Source organism: Hylobates moloch, unplaced genomic scaffold (assembly GCF_009828535.3).
Source record: "Hylobates moloch isolate HMO894 unplaced genomic scaffold, HMol_V3 SCAFFOLD_1, whole genome shotgun sequence".
NCBI classification, from domain to species: domain Eukaryota; kingdom Metazoa; phylum Chordata; class Mammalia; order Primates; family Hylobatidae; genus Hylobates; species Hylobates moloch.
Genome location: NW_026652276.1, coordinates 33,608,527 through 33,633,896, shown reverse-complemented (window position 1 = coordinate 33,633,896; position 25,370 = coordinate 33,608,527). Strand labels below are relative to the sequence as shown.

At 36.0% G+C, this 25,370-nt stretch overlaps 1 protein-coding gene across 3 annotated transcripts in view; it reads left to right on the top strand.

Annotated features, from left to right (window-relative positions):
- Positions 1 to 23,991, top strand: part of PIKFYVE (phosphoinositide kinase, FYVE-type zinc finger containing) — a 92,099-nt gene extending 68,108 nt beyond the window's left edge. For all 3 annotated transcript variants that reach the window (XM_058439047.1, XM_058439044.1, XM_058439043.1), the window contains 17 exons: positions 311 to 419; positions 536 to 690; positions 1,327 to 1,417; positions 3,034 to 3,094; positions 3,942 to 4,079; positions 4,532 to 4,652; positions 7,062 to 7,157; positions 9,616 to 9,699; positions 10,552 to 10,649; positions 12,339 to 12,503; positions 14,462 to 14,521; positions 15,221 to 15,397; positions 15,801 to 15,904; positions 17,110 to 17,238; positions 18,832 to 19,093; positions 19,506 to 19,580; positions 20,128 to 23,991. In XM_058439047.1, the coding sequence (XP_058295030.1) occupies positions 311 to 419; positions 536 to 690; positions 1,327 to 1,417; positions 3,034 to 3,094; positions 3,942 to 4,079; positions 4,532 to 4,652; positions 7,062 to 7,157; positions 9,616 to 9,699; positions 10,552 to 10,649; positions 12,339 to 12,503; positions 14,462 to 14,521; positions 15,221 to 15,397; positions 15,801 to 15,904; positions 17,110 to 17,238; positions 18,832 to 19,093; positions 19,506 to 19,580; positions 20,128 to 20,243 (2,041 nt within the window). In that variant the 3' untranslated portion in view covers positions 20,244 to 23,991. The remainder of the gene's footprint in view (positions 1 to 310; positions 420 to 535; positions 691 to 1,326; positions 1,418 to 3,033; positions 3,095 to 3,941; positions 4,080 to 4,531; positions 4,653 to 7,061; positions 7,158 to 9,615; positions 9,700 to 10,551; positions 10,650 to 12,338; positions 12,504 to 14,461; positions 14,522 to 15,220; positions 15,398 to 15,800; positions 15,905 to 17,109; positions 17,239 to 18,831; positions 19,094 to 19,505; positions 19,581 to 20,127) is intronic.
- The last annotated feature ends 1,379 nt before the right edge of the window (positions 23,992 to 25,370 follow it).

Sequence of the window (25,370 nt, the reverse complement as noted above, 5' to 3'; positions counted from 1 at the left end):
GCTAATTTTTTGTATTTTTAGTAGAGACGGGGTTTCACCGTGGTCTCAATCTCCTGACCTCGTGATCCGCCCGCCTCGGCCTCCCAAAGTGCTGGGATTACAAGCGTGAGCCACTGCGCCCAGCCAACAACTTAAAATTTTGAAGTACATCCTTTTAGGTCTTATTTACTCTGCAAAACTGTATGTAATTCTTAATTAGGTAAAACATTATTTCAATTACATTTTGCATGTAGCTTTTTTTTCCTATTTAGGTGAGATAGAAAATTTGATTCACCCTTTCTAAAGTGTTTAATGTTCTCTCTATTGTTAGAGTTTCACAGGTATATCTTGCCATTGATGAAAGACTTGCATCTTTGAAAACTGATACATTTAGTAAAACAAGAGAGGAAAAAATGGAGGATATTTTTGCACAGAAAGAGGTAATTTATTTCTTTGATAGAAAATTCAAAAGTTAATTATTAACTTAATAGCAGTTTCTTTTCGGGTATATCTGTATAGTGTCTCTGTCTCCTGAAGTTGTTTCTGTTCCTTGTAGATGGAAGAAGGTGAGTTCAAGAACTGGATTGAGAAGATGCAAGCAAGGCTCATGTCTTCCTCTGTAGATACCCCTCAGCAACTGCAGTCGGTCTTTGAGTCACTCATTGCCAAGAAACAAAGTCTCTGTGAAGTGCTGCAAGCTTGGAATAACAGGTGTGATTTTGCAGTCTGGTTTTCTTTAATATTATTGCCACATTTGTTCTAATGTGATATCTTAAAACTTAAAAATTTTTAATTATGGATGTTTCATTTTGTGCTCAAGTTAAAGAAACTCTCGTTTCCCGTCACTCTCCTTTCCTCTTTGTATTTTAAAATATATGTGCTATATTTTAGGTAGCTTGTGAAGATGTAAAAACCAGAGGAGAACAGCCTTTGATGCTGTTTCTAATATAATTTGAAACAATGTAGTTCAGATGTGTGTGTGCTGTTGAATTGTTTTTAACTGAATTAGTGTGCCATGAGTCACTATTGGTTTTTGGCCAGCAATTTCAAATATATTGTATATTGATATGTTTATCTTATGCCTTTATTTAAATATTTATTTTTTAGAAGTATTTTTCTTTATAATAATTTGCTATTTTTTTTTACAACTATAGTCAGATCAACAAATGCTCCTGGTTAATTAGATATGACAAAAACTTACGCTTATTTATATATAACTTTAAAGACTATGGTAATCCAAATAGGAAAACTTTGTGATTTCAAAGTTGTAAAGAGAAAATTTATAAACAGCACTCAAGGGGCTAGAAACAAACCATGTATTTTTTTTTTTTTTGCTTTTGGCCACAGGTTGCAGGACCTTTTCCAACAGGAAAAGGGTAGAAAGAGACCTTCAGTTCCTCCAAGTCCTGGAAGACTGAGACAAGGGGAAGAAAGCAAGGTATGAAATATAGTCTTGTCCTTGATCCTTAATCGATAGAAATATAGTTAGTTCCATTTATAATACTTAGCAGGGATAGTTTAATATGTACTTTAGTAATGATATCCAGTAGGGTTTTCCATTTTGAATTTGTGAGGTTTCAAGGAACTATGACCTGGATTACTTTTATGTTATAACCTGAAATAAAATGATTGCTTATAATTTATTTATTTGAAATGTTTATAAAAGCTACAGTTTGCTGCATCACCAAGGGTAGCATCATGGTGACAGCAAGTGCTACAAAGGAAAGTCGTGGATGCTCTGAGTATATAATAGGATCCTCATTTATTTTATACTCTGCAGTTTTGGGTGTTTTTAAAATCTCTGTGCTTAAATAAGAGGTTTTTCTTAAGGTATTTGAACTGCGTAAGTTCTTTTTCAACTGTGTTAGTTTTCTCTTGCCCAGTGACAGATTATCCCAAACATAGTGGCCAAAACCACAAATTTATGGATAGATATATCTATATGGATGTTTATAGATAGATATATCTATATAGATGTTTATAGATATATGTATATAGATGTTTATAGATAGATATATCTATACAGATGTACATAGATATAATACTTAGGATTATCCCTTACGCCTAATAATCTTGTATAGATAGATCTATATCTATCTATCGATCTATCTAGATATATCTATCTATCAATCTTTCTATCTAGATAGATAGATATATCTATACCTAGATGCGTAATTCCAGGAAGCGAGCTACTATTTAGAATGCAATTCTCAAAGTGTGGTTCAAGGACTCCTGATAGTCCAAGACCTTTTCAGGGACTCTGCAAAAATTTTTTTTTTGAGAGATGGAGTGTCTCACTCTGTCATGCATGCTGGAGTGCAGTGGTGCGATCTCGGCTCACTGCAGCCTCTGCCTTCCGAGTTCAAGCAATTCTCCTTCCTCAACCTCTCGAGTAGCTGGGATTACAGGCGTGCGTCACGACACCCAGCTAATTTTTTGTATTTTTAGTAGAGATGGGATTTCTCCATGTTGGCCAGACTGGTCTTAAACTCCTGACCTCAGGTGATCCACCCACCTTGGCCTCCCAAAGTGTTGGGATTACAGGCGTGAGCCACCACACCTGGCCCATTTTTATTTTTTATTTTTTCGGTTGCATATCTGTATGAAGCTAGATTTTCTTTATATACTTCAATCATAATGGTGTATCTCAACAGATTACATGCAGAAGCCAAATATGAATCTAGCTATTTTCTATTTAGCTAGACATTAAAGATATTTTTCAAAATGTAAAGCAGTGCTACTCTTTCACCAATTTTTTTTTTAATTTTAGAAAATTGGTATGTTACGTGTTTAAATATGTTACTTATATTAATGGGTTTATTATTTATAAATGAGTTCATGCACATTTAATAACTTTCTCTGTTTTAATTTCTAATAAGGTAAAAATGTCTAAGGTAAACAAAAGCTAATTAAAAATATTAAGGGGATTTTTAGTAATTTTTAAGGGTATAAATGAGTCCTGAGACCAAAAAGTTTAAGATTCACTGGATTAAAAAATTTTTTGAGTGTGATTTTCATGTTTTCCATAAGAACAAAGTATTTACTTCTCTACAGATAAGTGCAATGGATGCATCTCCACGGAATATTTCTCCAGGACTGCAGAATGGAGAAAAAGGTTGGTCCTTGAATCTGGTGATCACTTGCCATAGGATTTAAAGAAATTTCTTATTGTATAAGTTGTTTTAAACTGTTTGAGCAGTTTTTCCGATGCTGTTGTTCATAGACTTTTTTCCCTTCCTGTAGAGCACTTGTAATCCTATCAGATTAAGATTATCATATAGTGTATTGCAGTAAGATAAATCAGGTTATAGAAGTACATGAAATATAAAGAATGCTGCTATTGGGGAAGAAAAACAGAAAAAAGTAAATTGAATTTGTTTTGCCTATTACAAAGTCAATCCCCAGGTTTCATTGCAAAAATCTTATAAAGTTTAATTTACATTTTTAATGTCACTAAAATATTGTCTAGACTTAAGATGTCTTTCACAGTATTTCATTGAATAACTTGGTGTCATCATAGAAACTTTGTGGGGAAATTTACATAGACTGTAGAACCAGGAGCTCAACTTATAATTCTTGGCATTTTTCTATTATAATTGCTTTTTCTTTCCCAGAACAAGCATGGAGTCTTTCTCACAGTGTCCTAAATTCATTCTCTATTAAGGTAGAAACTAATATTTAGGTAGGCATTGTGGTATAATGGATAGCGTATTGGATAGGAGTCAGTCTTGGTTGATAGTTGCAGTACTGCTACCAGGATTTGATTGTAGTCAAGTCATATATAATCTTTCTGGATTTTTGTGTCCATTTCTATGACATGAGCTACATGACCTAGATGATTTTTAAAAAGTAAAAATTCTACCTTTTAGGAAGTAGGAATATGAATGAGCATTAAAAAAATATCAGGTAGACATGGACTTAATGTATGTAAATGACTCATTTAAGATTGTGTTTTTCTTTAGAGGATCGCTTCTTAACAACTTTGTCCAGCCAGAGCTCCACCAGTTCTACTCATCTCCAATTGCCTACGCCACCTGAAGTCATGTCTGAACAGTCAGTGGGAGGGCCCCCTGAGCTAGATACAGCCAGCAGTTCCGAAGGTAGAGGTTAAGTCACTTTTACCCTATTTCATTGTATCTAAGACTGAAAGATGTATCATTGATTTACATGAATTACAGCCATTTCTCTAAGGACAGATATTTGCTTCATAGTAACAGATTCATGCCTTGCTTTCTGTTTATTTGGTAACTACTAAATTATAGTATAAACTTTGAAATTAACTTTAAAATTGCTATTTAACTCATGTGTAATAGCCACAGTGCTTCAGAGATGTTTAAAAAAACAAGTGTCCCTTGGAGTCCATGCTGTGTGTGCTTCACTGTTGTTTCCTGTTTTATCTCATAGTGGTCTTTTCCCTTGATCAGAAATTTTAAACTGTTATTGGTATAGTATACATATGTCTATATTCCAGAAAGGAAAAGAACCAGTCAGCAGTTTATACTTTTTATTCTCTCTGAATATTAATATATAAGTAGACTATTTTTCATTTTAGATGTGTTTGATGGGCATTTGCTGGGATCCACAGACAGCCAAGTGAAGGAAAAGTCAACCATGAAAGCCATCTTTGCAAATTTGCTTCCAGGAAATAGCTATAATCCTATTCCATTTCCTTTGTAAGTATTATTAAAACCAGTGGCTCTTAGCAGGGGGGTTATTTTTCCTTAGTTGCTCACTGCATATTTAAATATATTTATCTGATGCATGATTTTTCAATCCTAAATTTTATTTCATCTTAGTAAAAGAGATGTCTTTTGATACAATACTTTGTAGAACATATAATCATTATAATATAGTAGATGAGTGGATAAAGCACTAGCCAATGTTACTTATAAATGTTTGAATTACTTGTTCTGGAAACACTTGTTTGTTTATCTTTTTTCAAAGATATGTGGCTATATCCACTGATTTAATAATTATAAAAACATATTGCTTGTTATATATGAGGTTGGTCGTTGATTTGCTGGGACATGGCATTGTCCTAGCACTGATGATGAACTGCAGTGACTTGTACAAGTTTTCATGTGATCTTTTTTTTATGGGGCACACTCAAATTTGGAAAGAATATAGGCTGGCTGTGAAAGTTTATTTTTCTTCCACTGGTTGACCCATGTGGCTATCAAATGCTGCCCTTGTTATGGAACAAGTGTATCCAAAAAGTGGACATTTTTGTTAATAAGGCCTTCTGCTTTTTATTAACTGACTTACATATTTATTCAATTAGTATTTAAACTTTTATTTAGTGCCTATTTTAGTGCCCTGTGATGTAGAATAAGATTTGTAAGGAACAGTCATCGCTCTTAGGAGCTCATAATCTTTGGGAAGATACAGTTAGGACTCACAGTACAGTATGTGATACATTACATGACAGTAAAATACAAAAGGTCCCTTTTTTTTCTACTTTAGACCCGAATATATCAGTTTCTTGATTGGGCTGGGATCCCCCTTATGTTATGGTCTTTGTTCATGCTGTCACATTTATTTTTATTTTTTTAATTTTTATTATTTTTGAGACAGTCTCTCCCTCTGTCACCCAGGCTGGAATGCAGTCTTGTGATCTTGGCTCATTGCAACCTCTGCCTCCTAGATTCAAGTGATTCTCCTGCCTCAGCTTCCCCAGTAGCTAGGACTACAGGTGTGTGCCACCACACCTGGCTAATTTTCGTATTTTTAGTAGAGACGAGGTTTCACCGTATTGGCCAGGCTGCTCTCGAACTCCTGACCTCAGGTGATCTGCCCACCTCAGTCTCCCAAAGTACTGAGCTACTGGACCCGGCCCTTTAAACTTTTTTTTTTAATATAGTTTTTTTCTTTTTATTTGTTTCTCTTCTCTCTAAACCACTTTTTTGAAACACATTCTTTTTTAATCATTCAGTCCTGTTCTTTCTAAGAAGAATTTACTAGACCCTCCCCCTTACCTCCTGCTCCAGTCAGAGTAGGTTTCTGTTATATGCTCTTAAGATTCCTGTCTTGGTCCGTTCATGCTGCTCTGATGAATTACCATCGACTGAGTCGCTTATAGACAACAGAAATTTAATTCTTACAGTCCTGGAGGCTAGAAGTCTGAGATGAGGGTGCCAGCATGGTTGGGTTCTGACAAGGGTCCTCTTTTGGGTTGTAGACTGCTGTTTTCTCTTTGTATTCTCATGTGGTGGAAGGAAGCTGAGAGAGCTGTGTCTGGTCTTTTTTTATGAGGACACTAATCCCATTCAAGAGTACTCCACTCTCATGACCTAAATTACCTCCTAAAGGCCCTACCTCCTTATACCATAACATTGGGAGTTAGGATTTTAACATATGAATTTTGTGGGGGCTGGGGGGGTAAACATTCATTCTGTAGCAATTCCCTCATAGCAATTACCACAGAGATTATATTTATTTATTTATAGGATTATCTGTTTCTTTACCCCCATTACATTATAAACCCTGTGGTGCCAATTTTTTTTCACCATTGTATTGTTAACATCTCACACATGTAAGATCCTTAAAAATAGTTTTTCTTCATATTATATCCTTGGCATGTTCGGTGTTCTGTAAATAGCACCTAAATTAGAAATGACTGTGCCTAACAGTGCCTAGGTGAGTTAGGGTCAGAGTCAGGGGAGCAAAATTTAAGTTGAAATGGAGCTACACTGGATTTTTTTGTGTGATAATAGTAAAGTGGCTGTGTTGCATTGTTTATTATTGAACTAGTAGTATGTCTTCTAGAAGACTTTTTCTCTCTAGCTTATAATGGAACAAAATATCTTAGACTTCTGCTGTTCATTGTAAATTCTTTTTGAGATTAGTGTGGCCAGAGTCTTGGCAGTATGGAAAGGTTTGTTTGGAGTGACTATTGCAGAACCCTCTGATTTGAAACCTAATTAATTCTGATAATTTTCTAATTGCCTTCAAAAACTTTCTGTTGATATCTTTTTCTTTCCTAATGATTCAAGTTATCATATCTGCATACATTTTGGCTTTCTTAATTATATTCTTAACTCTACAGTACTTAGTTAACTTACGTATTTTAAAAATTTGCATAGTGATCCAGATAAACACTACTTAATGTATGAACATGAACGAGTGCCCATTGCAGTCTGCGAGAAGGAACCCAGCTCCATCATTGCTTTTGCTCTCAGGTATTATTCATGGGACTTTGACTTATAATGGCATCTATGTATTTTATGTATGTCTATTAATCCCTTATTTTGGGAATCTTTCACATAAAGCAAAATGATTAAATATAAGCAAAAATATATGTCTTTAGTCATGATAGCTTGTTCTTTTTTTTTTTTTTTTTGAGACAGAGTGTCACTCTGTTGCCCAGGCTGGAGTGCAGTGGTACAATCTCGGCTCACTGCAACCTCTGCCTCCTGGGTTCAAGCAGTTCTCCTGCCTCAGCCTCCCGAGTAGCTGGGACTACAGGCACATGCCACCATGCCCAGCTAATTTTTGTATTTTTAGTAGAGACGGGGTTTCACCATAATGGTCAGGCTAGTCTTGAACTCCTGACCTCAGGTGATCCACCCGCCTTGGCCTCCCAAAGTGCTGGAATTACAGGCGTGAGCCACCGCGCCTGGCAGCTTGTTCCTTTTGTGCATAGAAATCTTCTCTGAACCCAAATAATGAAGTGTAGGATGATTCCTAAGTAAGCTCCTAATAACTAAATTGACTTGGCAAGTTATTTACTGAGCCTTGAATCCTCTATCCATTCTGTTAAAATATGTTTCCCTCATATCCCTTCTCTCAGTTTACTTGTTGACATAGTACTTGGAGCATCCTGCCTTGTACAATCTGAATATCTTTTTTGTACCATTCACTCATTATCTACTACCCTACATACGAGGTAAAATTTTTCTACTTAGAAAACAGCAGTCACCTCTTACCCATTGAGGATATGTTCTAAGAACCCCCGTGGATGTCTGAACCTACAGATAGTACTGAACCCTATAAATACTATGTTTTTTCCTGTACATACATACCTATGATAAAGTTTAATTTATAAATTAGCCTAACCACCATAAGAGATGAACAACAACAATAAGATAGGACAGTTTTATAACAATATACTGCAACAAAAGTTATGTGAATGTGCTCTCTCTCTTTCTAAATATGTTAATGTTTTTGGACTGCAGTGGACTGTGGGTAATTGAAACTATGGAAAGTGAAACTGTGGATGAGGAGGGACTACTGTAACGCTGTTCTTATGCCTTATTGCGTAGACATTTCTGACTTTTTAGTTTATACAGTTATCATATATCTTAAAGCTATATCCACTTTAAAAATATATAGTATGTTTAAAAGGGCAAAGCTTTTAAATCTTTTTTTCTTTTTTGAGACAGAGTCTTGCTCAGTTGCCCAGGCTGGAGTGCAGTGGCGCAATCTCGGATCACTGCAAGCTCCGCCTCCGGGGTTCACGCCATTCTCCCGCCTCAGCCTCCAGAGTAGCTGGGACTACAGGCGCCTGCCACCATGCCTGGCTAATTTTTTTTGTATTTTAAGTAGAGACGGGATTTCACCATGTTAGCCAGGATGGTCTCCATCTCCTGACCTCGTGATCCACCCGCCTCAGCCTCCCAAAGTGCTGGGATTACAGGTGTGAGCCACCGCACCCAGCCTTAAATCTTAAGAATATCTTGGTGGTAGCTGATCTTAGTTTAAGTAGAATCTAAGATGTTTAAAGCAATTTTTTCCCACTGGAAGGCGATTACAATTTTTAATTTTTCTTGTTAGATGGTAGTTACAAGAAGTCCATTTATTCAACAAATATTTGAATGTTTACAAAATATGATATACTAGATGTTGGATGTACAGGAGTAAATAAGATAGATTTACATGCCTCTGCCTTTATGCAGTTTAGAGTTTACTATGTAGATAATGAGGAATTTTTTTCTTTTATAAGATTCCATATGATAAATTTTTAACCTTTGCCTTTGGCCTTAGTGAACATGGTATAAGCTTCTCACTTTATTTAATAGTCATAATACATTAATAGGTAAGAAAGGTAGGAGAGTCAACCAAATCAAAAATATTTTTTGTGCTATTAGGAAGTAAGGATTCTAGTTGAGATCATCTTTTTTCAATGTCTTAGAAAAACAATACATCCTAACATGCCTCCCTTCTAAAGCAGGGTTCCCAGACTGCTAGCCTAAGAGTCAGGTTTTTTTTTTTTTCTTTTTGGCTAATAGAACACTAAACATTTTTTTCCCTTAAAGTTTAGTACTTTAAGTAGAAAATCACTCTCAAGTTCTTTTTTTCTCTATTGTACTAAACACTGAGGCTTCAAACTTTTACCAGTTCAATCCCTGAAGTCATTTGATCTAAATATTAGTAAGTAGGCTTTTAAAATGTTTGTTGAGGATATTGATACTGGTTGGTGAGTCAGTGGGGTCATATCTTATATTACCTTCTATGAAGACATTGACCTTCCTCATGAAGCTTCTACTTGATTGCTTTTGTTAGTTAACCAAAATTAATTTAATTATGGAAATGTATAATGATTGTGCTTCTATAATGCAAAACTACTCTAAAGCATATGATTTACTTTTAAAGAAGAAGTTAATGTTTTAACGTTTTTCAACCTATTTCTACCCTAAGTTGTAAAGAATACCGAAATGCCTTAGAGGAATTGTCTAAAGCGACTCAGTGGAACAGTGCTGAAGAAGGGCTTCCAACAAATAGGTGATTCATGATTGAGTAGAAACTATTTTAATTTAGTTATGTTATCATTTTCTGTATGCTTGTACTTCAGTTTTATTATAGCATTTATCAGCATAAAAATTTCTAGGATTCAGATAATGGCACTCATTTCAGCCAATAATTGAGACAACAAAGCTCAAATATAGCAAAAGAACTGAAACAGTCCCTTAGGATGCAGTTTTATGATAATTGCAATAGCAGTTAAATGTATATTGCAGATTTAATGACATTTTTGAAAAAAAATGAAAAGGTGTTTTTATTTAAAAACTAACTTGTAAAATTGGTAAGCTCCTGCTTGACTTGGCAATTGAAAGTATCTGTGAATTGTTTATAATAAATAAAGGTCTTAATACTTCGAAAACCAAACCCAAACCAGTTATTTTGGCATGTTCAGTATTTTAGACTTTTAGACAGAAATTGTCACATGCTCATTATTGTGATTCTTATTGAAATAGAGTTTCCAACTCTACTAACATGATAAAGTTTTATCTGAATTATCATTGTCATAACTAGTGTGAGAGAAAGGAATTGATATTTTCTGTAGTTGTTTGATTTATGGTGCTGATACAGTGTTAATGGACTTGGGAAACATAATATATTCCTCCATACATTTTTATAGTTACAGCATTTCACTTTTAAGTCCAGTAGATATTTCAGACTTTTTGTTCTGTGTTCTAGCCTGTGTTTATGTAAATTATGAATCAGACTTTTGATATTGTAGGTGGGCTTAGGTAGGAAGTAAATCAGTATACAGTGTAATTAGTGTAGAGTACTTACTATTTTCTGTTTGACTTGTATAAAACTAATTTTTTCTTTTTTTTCTTTTCATTTTAGTACTTCAGATAGCAGACCAAAGAGTAGCAGCCCTATCAGATTGCCTGAAATGGGTGGAGGACAGACAAACCGTACAGCAGAAACAGAACCACAACCAAGTAAGATTACACATGGAGGAATATTTATAATTAGATTTACCTATAATTATGGTTTGAAAAAGAAAATACATGAAAACAAGTACTATCTGGCAATGATTTACTCCTTATGATCTCTGAAATATAAATTTAGATATTTTTGTATGTCCTCTTTATAGGTGTTTTGCTTTTCTTTGTTGATTCTTATCTCAAGTGTTAAGTTCAAGGTATTGAATTCGAAACTTTTAGAAGCTCTTTGGAGCTTCTGCTTCCTAGAAGAGCTTTCAGCTTAAAATATACAACCTAAGATGCAAGATAAATTTTTTTCCTTTCTAGTTTTACAGTATTACTGGCACTATGAAAATAAATTTTCATGCATTCCCTCCTTTAATCCCCCTAATAACCACATAAGAATTATTTGATATATCCTTATTTTTCAAGAAGGAACTTAAAATTTAGATTTAGTAACTTGCTCAAGATTAGACAGTGCTGGAACTGGGATTTGAATTTGTGTTTCTCTGACTTTGTCAGGAACACATTCAGCTGCAAGTAACACAAAATTCAACTGTAAGGATTTAAACAAATGACAGCTTATTTTTCTAAAATAACCAAACCTGGAAGTTGGCAGTTGCTGGCATTTGTTTAGCTGCTCAGCATTGTTATAACATTAGGGGAATAGTTTCTCTATGATTCCTTTAAGTTTTCCTCATGGTTAAAAGTGTTCCATTTTTGTTTGCATTTGAGGCAGAAACAAGGGTGTTGCAAGCTGCCGCTGTTCTCTTTCATTAGGAAAGCAGAGGCTCCTCCTTTAGTCTCATTGGTCAGAGCTGAGGCTCATGGCCACTCCTGACTGAAAGAGACAGAGAAAGTAGGGAGCAGCATTGTCCCGGTTGGGTTACACAAATCATGATCCTTTCCTGGTGCTGTACACATAGTTACACACCCTACCCCGCTCCCCTCTTCCCCTAAGTTGGCATTCTGTTGGTAGGGAACCAGGTAGGAGTGGATATTAAGGAGGCAATACTAGTGTCTGTTACCCAAGTAAGCACATTTGTGATTGACATTTTCTGTGAATTTTGTAAATGGTAAATTTGCAAGAATTAGAATCATATTAATAGTATGATGAATGAAGCTCAAAACTAGGAGTAAAAGTATAGAGCAAGCTTTAGTAAATTCTTGGCTGTTTGATGGCCTTTTTTATTTTTTGAAAGATGCTGCAAAGGAAATCTTGTATTTTCCTGTGTTAAACTGTAGGAACACAAATGACACAAAGATGTTACCTTTAACTGAATTCTTGTAGCTTGTGAAATTGTTTTGTGTTCATTTAGTTAACTATATTGCAATACTGTAAGAACTCAGCCCTGATTTAATCTTGTTGCTTAAGCTGTGACTGCCTTTGAAAGATATTTTGAAAGGCTTTCTAGATAATTCCCCATATTTTTATATTAATCTAGCTGAGTGTTAACCCTCTATCTTTTTTTATGTTTTTATTAATAGGGGTTTTTGTTAAAAAGGGTGCTTGATTATGCAAAAACAACATGTGGAACAATAAGTAACAACATGAGGGACAATGTGCAAACAAAAGTATCTGCATTACTCAGGTTGATTAGCTTCATATAGTGGTTACTGCTAACAAAGAAATGAGCTGAAAATTTTTATTTTTCATCTGCATTGACCTGTACTTAAAATTAATATGTTACTTTTTATTTTTAGCCAAAAAGCCTTCTGGAATGTTGTCCTTCTTCAGAGGGACAGCAGGGAAAAGCCCCGATCTCTCTTCCCAGAAGAGAGAGACCTTACGTGGAGCAGATAGTGCTTACTACCAGGTTGGGCAGACGGGCAAGGAGGGGACCGAGAATCAAGGCGTTGAGCCTCAAGGTGTGTTAAAGAAGAATAAATGTGCTTATTCTAGGCTTTGATTTATTTATTTTAGTTGCATATATTTCTTATAGCCTTAAATAGATAATTCTTAGTGCTGAAACTGGGGCATTCCCTCTGTTCTCACTTGTCAGTGTGGTAGAGGGGAAAAAGCATGGCACTGGGAGAGTCCAACTAGTTTCAGATTTCACTGCCATCATGTACTGTGTGGTAGAATCAGAAATCTTTAGTTTCCATAACCTGTAAAGTGGCAAAAACAATGTCTTCCAAGGTCAATGTGACATTCCACATGTAAAAACATTTGTCTCAATATGTAACTCATATACTCAAATGTTTTCATTCCACTACTCCCTCAAATGTTTTCTTTCTTTTCAAGTCCCTGTAAAGTTGCAGCTGTTTATGTCCCCTTTCATTTTGACATTTAAAAATTATGTCTAATGCTGGGTGAGATGACCCATGTCCAGAATCCCATCACTTTGGGAGGCTGAGATGGCAGGATCACTTGGAGCCAGCAGTTTGAGACCAGCCTGGGCAATAAAGTGAGGCCTCTGTCTCTACCAAAAAAAAAAAAAAAAAAAAGTGTGTGTGTGTGTGTATCTACCTCATTGTGTTTGGGTATGGGTTTAGATCAGGAATAGGCAGACTGTGATGACCTGTTTTTGTAAATTAATGTTTATTGGGAAATAGACCCATTCATTTTACTTATCATCTGGTTGCTTTCACTTTATATTGGCAAGTTGAGTAGTTGGAACTTTTTCAGAGTGAAATATTTACTCTGTCTCTATACAGAAATAGTTTGGTGACTTCTGGGTTAGGCCATGAATTTGTAGTTTTAAAAAATAGCGACTGCTGGGCCCAGTATGGTAATCCCAGCACTTTGGGAGCCTGAGGCGGGCGGATCACTAGGAGCCTGGCCAACATGGAGAAACCCCGTCTCTACCAAAAATAAAAAAATTATCCGGGCCTGGTGGCACATGCCTGTAATCTCAACTACTTGGGAGGCTGAGGCGTGAGAATTGCATGAACCCAGGAGGTGTAGGTTGCAGTGAGCCGAGATTGTGCCATTGCACTCCAGCCTGGGTGACAGCAAGACTCTATCTCAAACAAACAAAAAAACCAACTGCTGTAATAAATTTTGACTAGTAATTAAGATATCTGTTTAGTATTCTGTAGGCTGCTTGCTATTGGGCTGTAGCTGTTTATAATGGGATCCTTGGAAGGCCTAGATGCTTCAAAAATTATTTTGAAATGTGAAACTTAGGGGGACTCTTTGTTCTTCTAGATATTAAGATGTATTTCAAATCTCTAATAATTAAACAGAAAGTAGTAAGCTTGCAATGCAAGTCAGTCACATATAAAAAAATAGCTCTGACATAGATTCTAGTATAGTTTATGTATAAAAATATATGTTTTAGTATATTAAAATAGTATTATATGTTAATTATGTATGTTATATAATTATATATGTTATATGCTAATAATAAAGTTATATATTATGTAACTAGTATATAATTTTGTTTTAAAATTATGTTTTATAAAATAATATTTTACACATTTTATATAGCTTAGTACATGATAAAGCATTGCAAACTATTGGGGAAACATTATTCTACACACAGGGAAAATAGTCATAATAAAGAAGCCATGGAAGTTCTTGGTATAAGAACTGAGTTACTATATTGCCACTGTAGGAATCATTCAGTTGTAAGAAAAAGTATTCAACCTAAATTCTCTATTTTTCTAATTTAAAAACTGAAATTCCAAAAAAAATACATTTTTATTGTAATCATTTAGACAGTTTAATTTTATATCTTATGCTTGCTTGATAGTGACTTGAGGAGGATATTTTTACTTTTAATTTGCTAAGTTTTTTTGTTATATCAAGGAAAAAGGAAAGGACAAAATGAACTGATAATTGCTCAAAACCTGGGCTTTACTAATGATCTTAAACCTTTTAGATGAAGTAGATGGAGGAGATACACAAAAGAAACAACTCATAAATCCTCATGTGGAACTTCGTAAGTATGAGATATTATATCATTGGTTTTGGGAGAGGGACTACAGTTGAGCCAGCTCTATTATTTAAGAATTCTAGCTTCATACTAAATAAATTTCCCAGTTCTTGAAATGAATATTAAGTCTTTATGCTGACATGAGGTATATTTAATCAATAGTTTATAAAATATTAATTTAATTTATAAAGAAATTTAATCAAAAGTATAATTTATTTGTAAATTATGCTTTCATTTCTAATAGTTAAACATTTACTTATTATGTAATCTAGAGCCACAGAATTTTGACAGTTGCATTTAGAATTGTGTATATGTGTGCTAGAAACATAATATCCAGAATAATATGTACATTTTAAGATATTTATTAAGAATTGCTATAAAAGTACAATGATTGACATCATTGTAGGTAACATATGGTAGGTAACAAGTATAAAATTAGAACTGAGTCATATTTTTTTGTGTGATTTTTATTTTTTTCTCTTTTTTTGGAAAATATGTAAGGATGGTCGTACGATGTTCTTTAATTCCCCCTGAAGATCAGTTTAACAAAATTGTGATAAATAGGAATTCGGATCTAACATGCAAAATGCCATCATGGAGAAACTTAAATGGTTGCATTTGGCCAGGACAGGGAGTGAGGGAGTGGAGGAGGAAAGATATTTTCTGAGTCATAAAGTTTTTTAAAAAAACTTCTGTTGTTTACAGAATTTTCTGATGCTAATGCCAAGTTTTACTGTCGGCTCTACTATGCGGGAGAGTTTCATAAGATGCGTGAAGTGATTCTGGACAGCAGTGAGGAAGATTTCATTCGTTCCCTCTCCCACTCATCGCCCTGGCAGGCCCGGGGAGGCAAATCAGGAGCTGCCTTCTATGCAACTGAGGGTGAGCCTTTCTCATCGTTTATTGATTGGTTCAGTAGTCTTCATCTGTTTCCCTCAGAAAATGCAGCAGGAAGGATATTGCTTAATAAGAACTTTCATAACTATGACTTACTAGTTTTAACAGAGGCATTTATAAAGTTTTATTTGGTAGTTTTAAAAAGTAGATCTTCTAGAACTGAACTTAGATTGTTATTGACAAAAATAGAGGGTCTTTGACTATATAAATCCACAGGATCCCTTCAGTTAATTGAGAATTGTGTTCTGATCAAAATTTTCACTGTGACATTAGAAAATTCCCCTTAAAATCATAAAACAACCTAATGATTTAGGATCTTTGGAATGATGTGTTATAGATTACAGTATATATTGTGATTGAGTAAACACATAAAATTTCTGTCTTTTAGATGATAGATTTATTTTGAAGCAAATGCCTCGTCTGGAAGTCCAGTCCTTCCTCGACTTTGCACCACATTACTTCAATTATATTACAAATGCTGTTCAACAAAAGGTAGAAATCTAAAACCATGGTCTATAATCAAAGTTTGGTGACTTTTTTCACATCCTGAGTCTTTCTGTTAGTCTATTCTTGTGTTGCTATAAAGAAATACCTGAGGCTGGGTAATTTGTAAAGAAAAGAGGTTTATTTGGCTCATAGTTCTGCAGGCTGTGTATACAAAGCATAGTGCTGGCAGCGTCTGTTTCTGGTGAGGGCCTCAGGAAGCTTACAGTCATGGTGGAAGCCAAGGCGAGCCAGCATGTCACATGGTGAGAGACGGAGCAAGAGAGCGGGGTTGGGGATGGGGGAAAGTGCTGCATTCTTTTAACTAACCAGATCTTGCATGAACTCAGAGCAAGAACTTATTACTGCAAGGAGGGCACCAAGCCATTCATGAGGGTTCCGCTCCCATGACCCAAATACCTCTCACCAGGCCGCACCTCCAACATTGCAGATAACATTTCAACATGAGATTTGCAGGGGCAAACATCCAGACTGTAACAGTCCTAATGGCAGTTTTCTCTGTGATAAGATACATGCAGGACACGAATTGATCTCTGTTATGCTATTGAGGTATTATAGGATTCAGAGATCTTAAACTATGTATTTCCTGCGTTTGTTAGTGAGGAACCAAGTGATATTGAGCAAGTTGCCTTTAATTAGTTTATATAAAAAAATCACTTAAGACATTAAGACTGGATGAAATTAGGTGCACATTCAATAGTTGGTAATTTTGCTGAGACTGAAATTTGAAACATGTATTGAGAAACAAGGGGATGCTTCCTTTAGCTAGAAAGAGAGGCAGCCAATGGCCCAGATTTGCCCACTTGTCATTGAGCAGCCACCAGTGCCCCCCACCCCATCCCAACTGCCATCTTAGAATCATGAAAGAGTTACATAGTTTTGGGGTTTTTTTTTTTTTTTAAAGTTATCATGGTTTATTACGTAGTATTGGGGGAAATTACATGTCATAATGAAGTTTTTGAATTTAATCAACTGAAGGATTATTCCTTGGGAGAATGTTAAGGATCTGATATTTTTATTGGCATTGCTGCTGTAGTCACTTCTGAGATTCAAGAGTTTGAGGTTTTTTCAAAGTCCTTTGGTCATATTAATAGAAAATTATGTTCAGTTATTACATGGATAATCCTTATATTGGTTTTAAATTATAAATAACCCTTTTTGATAAGAATTTATTTTGACCTTCTCTTGATTAGAGACCCACAGCATTGGCCAAAATTCTTGGAGTTTACAGAATTGGTTATAAGAACTCTCAGAACAACACTGAGAAGAAGTTAGATCTCCTTGTCATGGAAAATCTTTTCTATGGGAGAAAGATGGCACAGGTAAGGGTATTGGACTATGTGAAGCATTTAGCTACTGGAACCTTTTGTACCCTTGGTTCTTAAATATAGTGAATCAGAGAGTAACATCTTATTTTATAGCAAATATTTAACTTTGGTTACTAGGCCATATTTAACTTTTGACTTGCTCAGCTTTGGAGAAAGAATGAAGAGGAATTATTCTTGTGGAGTGGTCTTAAAATACAGCATATCCAATATTCTAGAATCACAGAATTGGTAGAATAAGAAGGCAGATCTACTTCCCGCATCTTTTTTGAAGATTAAGAAGCTGAGGCCTACAGAAATTAAGTACTTCATCAAAATCACTCAGTTATTCCTAGACTCAGGTTAGTCTAGATTCTAAAACAGTACTGTTCAAAGAGCTAGTCCTTGAACTGTTTCCAGTCTATGATAAGATAAGGAACATGTGCTAGAATGTAATTCAGTGCACTGCTTTCTTCATTGAGAACACCTTCTATGAGAAAAATGTCAGCTGAACTAAACAATATATTTAATAACGTAATTGATTTATATTCTGGCACTAGTTCCCTAATGTTGTAGTGAGCCAGGAGCAACTGACCAGCATTGGTCTGTAAAATGTACTACAGGTTGTACTGGTCCTGGTACTCAAGTCCCCTGTCCTTTGAGTGCATTGCTTTTCCTACCACCCAAATATTCCTACGTTATGCTCTTCTACATTGCTGTAAGTAATTGTCCAGAGTTTGGTATCAAAACTTTGTTTCTTAAGACTATTTGCATCTCTCTCTCTCTCTCTCTCTCTTTTTTTTTTTAACACTGTTCTGTGATCCAATGATATGTTTCTGGAGTTACTTGTTAATGTATCTTAAAGTTGATTAAATTGGCCAGTGTATTTCGGAAACGTTTCAGTAATTGAGTACGTAGGTGTTAATTTTAAATGATAGAATTATGTTACTGTGTATTTTATGTACTGTACAATGATATCACCATGCATTTAAAAACTTAAAAATTATGATTCAATTTTTTTTCCTTTATTGTTATTATTATTATTATACTTTAAGTTTTAGGGTACATGTGCACAATGTGCAGGTTTGTTACATATGTATCCATGTGCCATGTTGGTGTGCTGTACCCATTAACTCGTCATTTTACATTAGGTATATCTCCAAATGCTATCCCTCCCCCCATGCCACAACAGTCCCTGGAGTGTGATGTTCCCCTTCCTGCGTCCATGTGTCCTCATTGTTCAATTCCCACCTATGAGTGAGAACATGCGGTGTTTGGTTTTTTGTCCTTGCGATAGTTTACTGAGAATGATGGTTTCCAGTTTCATCCATGTCCCTACAAAGGACATGAACTCATCATTTTTTATGGCTGCATAGTATTCCATGGTGTATATGTGTCACATTTTCTTAATCCAGTCTATCATTGTTGGACATTTGGGTTGGTTCCAAGTCTTTGCTATTGTGAATAGTATGATTCAATTTTCAGTTAAACTTTGGAGTGTATGTAATGTTAGTGACTATAAGGAGTCTTTCTGCCTTTTTTATTTACTTACATTAACTAATCATTTGTGGCAACCTATACATAAATGATAAAGCATTTTCTTTCTACTAGGTTTTTGATTTGAAGGGCTCTCTTAGGAATCGGAATGTAAAAACTGACACTGGAAAAGAGAGTTGTGATGTGGTCCTGCTAGATGAAAATCTCCTAAAGATGGTTCGAGACAACCCTCTGTACATTCGTTCTCATTCCAAAGCTGTGCTGAGAACCTCGATCCATAGTGACTCCCATTTCCTTTCTAGCCACCTCATTATAGATTATTCTTTGCTGGTTGGGCGAGATGATACTAGCAATGAGCTAGTAGTTGGAATTATAGGTAAGTCAATGAGTACCCTGCTTATATTTCATTATTGAAGTCAGAGTCAAATTTTAAAGATTCTATTGAACCTGGTCTAATAATAGCTTATTGAATATTTTCACAAACTTTCATTTGAAATTTCAAAAATAACAGTTTTTTATTCTAGTCTCTTCTACTCAGTTTCCTCATTTTCATTATCTTTACCAAAAATATGTGAATTCAAAAAGTCACTTATAAATGAGGCCTTTTGTGATTGTTGTGAGGATTAAACAAATTAGTGTGGAGAAACCCTGAGAACAGCACTTGGCACATTGTTAGCATTCAATAAAAGTTAACTGTTATAGAAGTAATAGTAATAGTCATTGCTGTTGTCATTTGATTATATTTATTAACATAGCTTTATTGCTAATTTCACTCTTTCTACCCCCAGATTATATTCGAACATTTACATGGGACAAAAAGCTTGAGATGGTTGTGAAATCAACAGGAATTTTAGGTGGACAAGGTGAGCAGAATTTTTGTTTTGTTTAAATTGTTCACATGTATTTCTTATCAGTTAAAATTTTAAAAATGGATACTGATTCTTTTTTGTAGTTGTAAAAAATAAGTGGTTATCATTGATTTCATTGTCATTTCTAAAGTGACCAAACAATAATGAGAATTATATAGGTGGGGAAATACTGGGTGTAAATTTGTGTTAAAATGTCAGAGATTCTCAAAAAGATTTTTTAAAAAGCCAGATGTTCTGAATAAGAGATTGTCTTTAATTAACACTCGAGACTTCCAAGTTCTGTAAGCACTGTTAGCCTCATTTGTGCTCTTAGACATCTCTCATCTCTAGGCAGGAGCTAGTCTTTTTAAACAGAAACTCATACCAGGTAGGACCTTGTCCCATGGCATGTGGCACAGCAGATAACCTTTTCTACCCACTCAGACTGCTTCTGCATGTGTGTCTTTATGGCAGTTGATATGAAAGAACATGGTCTGTTGACTTCAGTTGCCCAATTAATTATATAACAGCTTTTCCCCCCTTTTCTCTTTCATAATCTCAGGTAAAATGCCAACAGTGGTGTCTCCGGAGTTATACAGGACTAGGTTTTGTGAGGCAATGGACAAGTATTTCCTAATGGTACCAGACCACTGGACAGGCTTGGGTCTGAATTGCTGAAATCAAGCACATATTTTGAAATGGACTGTGAAGGAAAAGGGGACAGAAACAAAGGACCAAAAATAAGCTACATGTTTTATTTCTTCATCGTGTTCACCACTGTATGCAAAGGCTTTTCAGTTCTGTGGCTCTTTAGACTGTCCGTAATGGAATGGTAAAACTCCATGAATTTGCACTTTGGTTTTTGATACCTGTGGATTAGCTGTCTGTAGGTTGGGAAGTGGCATGAAAATTTTCTTAAGCTAAAATACAGACATGTTTCAAAGGGCTAAGGTTGGAGATGAGTAGATAGGGTGAAAAATGGGTTAAATTTGCTAGCTTAATTGTTTTAAGAAGAAAACGTGGCTGGGCGTGGCGGCTCACGCTTGTAATCCCAGCACTTTGGGAGGCCAAGGAGGGCAGATCACGAGGTCAGGAGATCGAGACCATGGTGAAACCCCGTCTCTACTAAAAATACAAAAAATTAGCCGGGCGTGGTGGCGGGCGCCTGTAGTCCCAGCTACTCGGAGAGGCTGAGGCAGGAGAATGGCGTGAACCCGGGAGGCGGAGCTTGCAGTGAGCCGAGATTGCGCCACTGCACTCCAGCCTGGGTGACAGAGCAAGACTCCGTCCCACAAAAAAAAAAAAAAAAAGAAAACAGTGTCTCATAAATTGACTATCCTGGCATCACATTTAACACATTCTCTACTTAGAAAGCATTTGTAGAGCTGCTGAATTTGTTTTGTATTTTTCTGTAATAATTTAGTGTTACTTATTATCAGAATTTCTGAAACCTTTACAAAAATTCTGATTTATTCCATTAATGGCCAGTTAAACACGTGGGCATTTATTGTTTTATTGAGGAATTTGACTTAAACTGGGAATCCTGTCATGTTCTTTATCTTTCCAGCTTGCCTGTTTTTGAGTATGTTTGATGTTTTTAAAATTTTGTCTTCTCTGTGGATGACAGGAGGCTACAGCCATTAACTTTAAGCCTTCTTTTAGATATATTTTTAAAGCTTGTTTAAAATTTTTGTGCAATTGATATATTAAACTGCACTTACTTGCATATGCTCATATTCTAGGGTTTTTTCTCTATTTTTAGGGTATCATAGTAAATCATTAGTAAATGAGTCTGTAGTTACTAAACCCTAATGGAATAATTATTAATGAAGGATTTTTAAAATATAAAAAATAAATTAGGCCCAATCCAAGAAATTGAGTGAGAAGGAAACACTTGTTTTTTCCACAGAAGTAAAGTGTCTTTTCAATATAACCAGCAATGTAGGTGGCATCTATAAAATAAAAAAATTTCCACTGTGGACATCCCCTTTTCCAACTTTCTACATAATGGCTAGTTCTGACTGCTAAGAAATGTTAAGAAATAGGCCGAGTGCGGTGGCTCACACTTATAATCCTAGCACTTTGGGAGGCCTAGGCGGGCAGATCACCCGAGGTCAGGAGTTCAAGACTAGCCTGGCCAACACGACGAAACCCCGTCTCTACTAAAAAGACAAAAAATTAGCTGGGCGTAGTGGCATATACCTGTAACCCCAACTACTTGGGTGGCTGAGGCAGGAGAATTGTTTGAACCTGGGAGGTGGAGGCTGCAGTGAGCTGGGATTACACCATTGCATTCCATCCTGGGCAACAAAGCAAGACTCTGCCTCAAAAAACAAAACGAAACAAAAAAAGAAAGTTATTCTTAGTAAGGAACTTCTTGTTTAATAGCATTTTTGTTTATTTAAAAAAGTGATCAGAAGTAGTAAACTATCTTTGAGGAAATACTGTAGCCCCAGAATATTTCCTCTTGACTTGTTTTTGTAACAAGGATAATTTAGGGATTTATAAAGTTGTAAGGATTTCACTGTTTTCGGACTGCCTATAATAATAGCACATTAACCTTCACATAATAAGAAATCTGGACAAGTTCAGTTACACAGTATGATGAATACTTGAATTAGGAACATTATGGAAAATTTGCTTTAGAGAATGAAGGCAGTAGTTTGGTATTTGGTGCTTATTAAAAATGTGGTTTGTTTTGAACTGGAAGCAAGTTGACCAAGGACTTATGACTAATGTGATGCCAAGTTCCACTTGGCCCCTTTTAAAAACTTGTATGTGCCTTTTGAAGATACACAAAACACTGAGGATTTTAGTTTGAAATCAAAGACTATTAAAGGAGCTGTACAGAGGTAAAAAAATAAATGTGGAACATTATTAACTTATTTTGTGTCCAGGAACAGTGGATTTTATATTTGATTTAAAATGCCAACACTGTTTTGTCTCTGTTCATTTTTTCTGTGAGGATACTTACGGTTATTTATCCTGTCCATTTCCTGTACTCCTCTAGTCATGAGCACTTGAAGTATAAGGTGTCTCCCCCTAGGTGCAATTAGGTTGTTTCTTTGTTTTTAGTTTCAATTCTGCGTGCCTAGCAGGAATGCTCCACAGGAATGGCTTCTGACAATAATCTGTCCTGTTGATTTTGTTTTCCTTGCCCATGACTTGAACAACTGTGTTTTAAAGTACTGTTGTCTAGTAGGTAACTTTGTGGCAAAAATTTTCAATATAATACATTCTGAAACAATAGTTGGTGCCTTGCAAAGGTTATCTCTCATTTCAAAATTGGACAGTATTAATGAAGGGGAAATATAAAATTTAACTATTTCTATTGAGTGGTAGAACTATATGTCTGGTCCCTTGCTGCTCTTGTTTAGGCCACTATCATAGATATATTTCAAATATTGTACTACTCAGTGTTAAGTATTGAATGACTGTTTTCCTTTCCTTCAAGGCCTAGAGTATATTCTGAAAATTTAGGAATGAGGGAGAAATCTTAATACTTCCTTCCTTAACATACAACATGAGTCCCAAGAATAATGGATAGTAGCAAGAGAAAACTGTGTCAGTAACATGTTGCTTTGTATAAAAATCTTATTTATAGATGTGAAGCTTTTTGATGCCATCAAAACTTATTTAAAAATAGGAAGGATTTACTTTTTTCTAATTCTGACCTAAGAAAAATAATGAGAACAAGCTGTTGCAAGCTCTTTTGTAGTCTATTGAATACTTGATAGATATTCAAAATTTCCTACAAACTATAATTTTTTCCATGATTTAGCAGTGAGTGGTTTTCTAGCTTTGGCTCTTATTAGGTATTGTAAATAGTAGGGTTATATCGATATCAGCTTTTGTGATGGCTTTGTGGTCATCAGCTTCATGACATTTTACCCATTTGCAGTGATCCTGTGTAAAACTGCCAAGGAAAGTAATTACCTGTAGGAGTTTGCTGAGCTTGAAGAGTGAAAACTGTTGTGAATAAGCCTGATCATAAAACGGATCAGGCCATTCATTATTCCTCAAGTGTTAATATACTGACTTATGCAGTATTCAAACCATCTAGTGCAATCTTTTGTTGTTTTTTTTTGTTTTGTTTTTGTAACACAGGTGCAGTGTATTATAGAAAAAATAACTATAATCATTAGCAGTTTTAATACTGCTGCGTCAGTTTTGTAAAAAATGTACATTATGTCTTTTGATGTGTTGAATTTTAAACTAGGGAAATGACATTGTAAATCATGGTAGCCTCTTTTAATTTAATATGAAAAATGCCACTATATTGAAAGTACTTAATGTATTATATTGTATATATTTCTCTACTTTGGTTCTAGCTATTTTATATGATTGACATGTTATTTAAAAGATAACTGCCTTGAACTTTTGGAGACTTGTATTGTAAATAAAGAAATCTTAACAATAAACTGAGAATCTATTTACTCCACTTAGTTTTGAATCTGCTTGAAGAAATTGACAACAAAAGGAAATGGATGGAGTTTGTCCTGCAAGCCTAGTCACCTGGTGGAGGGTGTCCAGGTTCTTGGCATTTTGAACAAAGAATTGGACAAAACACACAAAGCAAGGAAAGAATGAAGCAACAAAAGCAGAGATTTATTGAAAACGAAAGTACATTCCACAGAGTAGGAGCCCAGGAGCACTGGGGCACAAGAGCTCCCGTTACAGAACTTTCTGGGGTTTAAATACCCTCTAGGCATTTCCCATTGGTTAGTTGGTGTACACCCTGTGTAAATGAATTAGTGGCCTGCAATCAGTGTGATTGGTTGCAGAAAGCAACCCATCAGGCTGAAGTGAAGTTACAAAGGTTAAACCCCATGCAAGTGTCGTTGTGGAAAACAACCAATCAGAGGCCGAAGTTACAAAGGTTACACCCTATGCAAGCATCTGATTGGTTGTGGAAAACCAATCAGAGGCTGAAGTGAAGTTACAAAGGTACACTCCTATGCCAATGTCTGGTTGCAGAAAGCAGCCAATCAGAGATACTTTCAGTTTTCCGTCTGCCATGCAGAAAAGGGAGGAGCGTGCTTGCAAACGGAGTATTCCAGTCCTTTCGTTACTTAGATGTAGAAAGTTGGGGTTTTCCTTTTGATTTAGTTCTAGAAAGTCAGTGTGAATCGGCCTTAGGTTCCCTGCCTCCAGACTATTCTGCCTCACCTGGCCTAGCAGTGTCGCTTTCTGTTCATTCTGTTCATTCTCTTCCTGGTTGTTTAACCACTGGAGAGTCCGTAACTTAAGGTAAACCCACAGTTCATTTCAGCCAATATTGGGCAAGCAGCATTCCCCTTCTTTCTTCTGATAGGGCACTAAAGGAAGTCCCGCCCTCTTCCATTTGCGATTGGCTGAGTTTGTGGGTGGGCAGGGCTCTCCGCTGCCAGTGCCTCCGTGCTCCAGGGGACCACAGGTGCCCTACGTGAGGGGAAGCTTCCCTCCCACAGGAACTCACACCTGTGGGCACGAAGCCGGGAGGCCCGCCCCCTGCCTGGGTTCATGCAGGGGGAAGGCGAGGGTGGCTGGGTAGAGCGTGCCTGAGAGGTGGCTAGACAGGTGGCTGGGCTGGTGGCCAGCTGCGCAGGGAGTCCGGGAGGTGGCAGATCTGCGGGGCGCCCAGTCGCTGCCTCTACGTTCTCATGCTGGGCGGGAGGAGCGGATGTGGCTTGGGAGGCAGCCCGCTCTCCAGTCCCCATCCACCCACAGGTTTCTTGAGTCGGAGAGAAATTATCTGATAAAATTCCTGGGTTAATATTTTAAAAAACGGAGAGTTTTTAAAAATGATTTTTTTCCTTCCAAAAT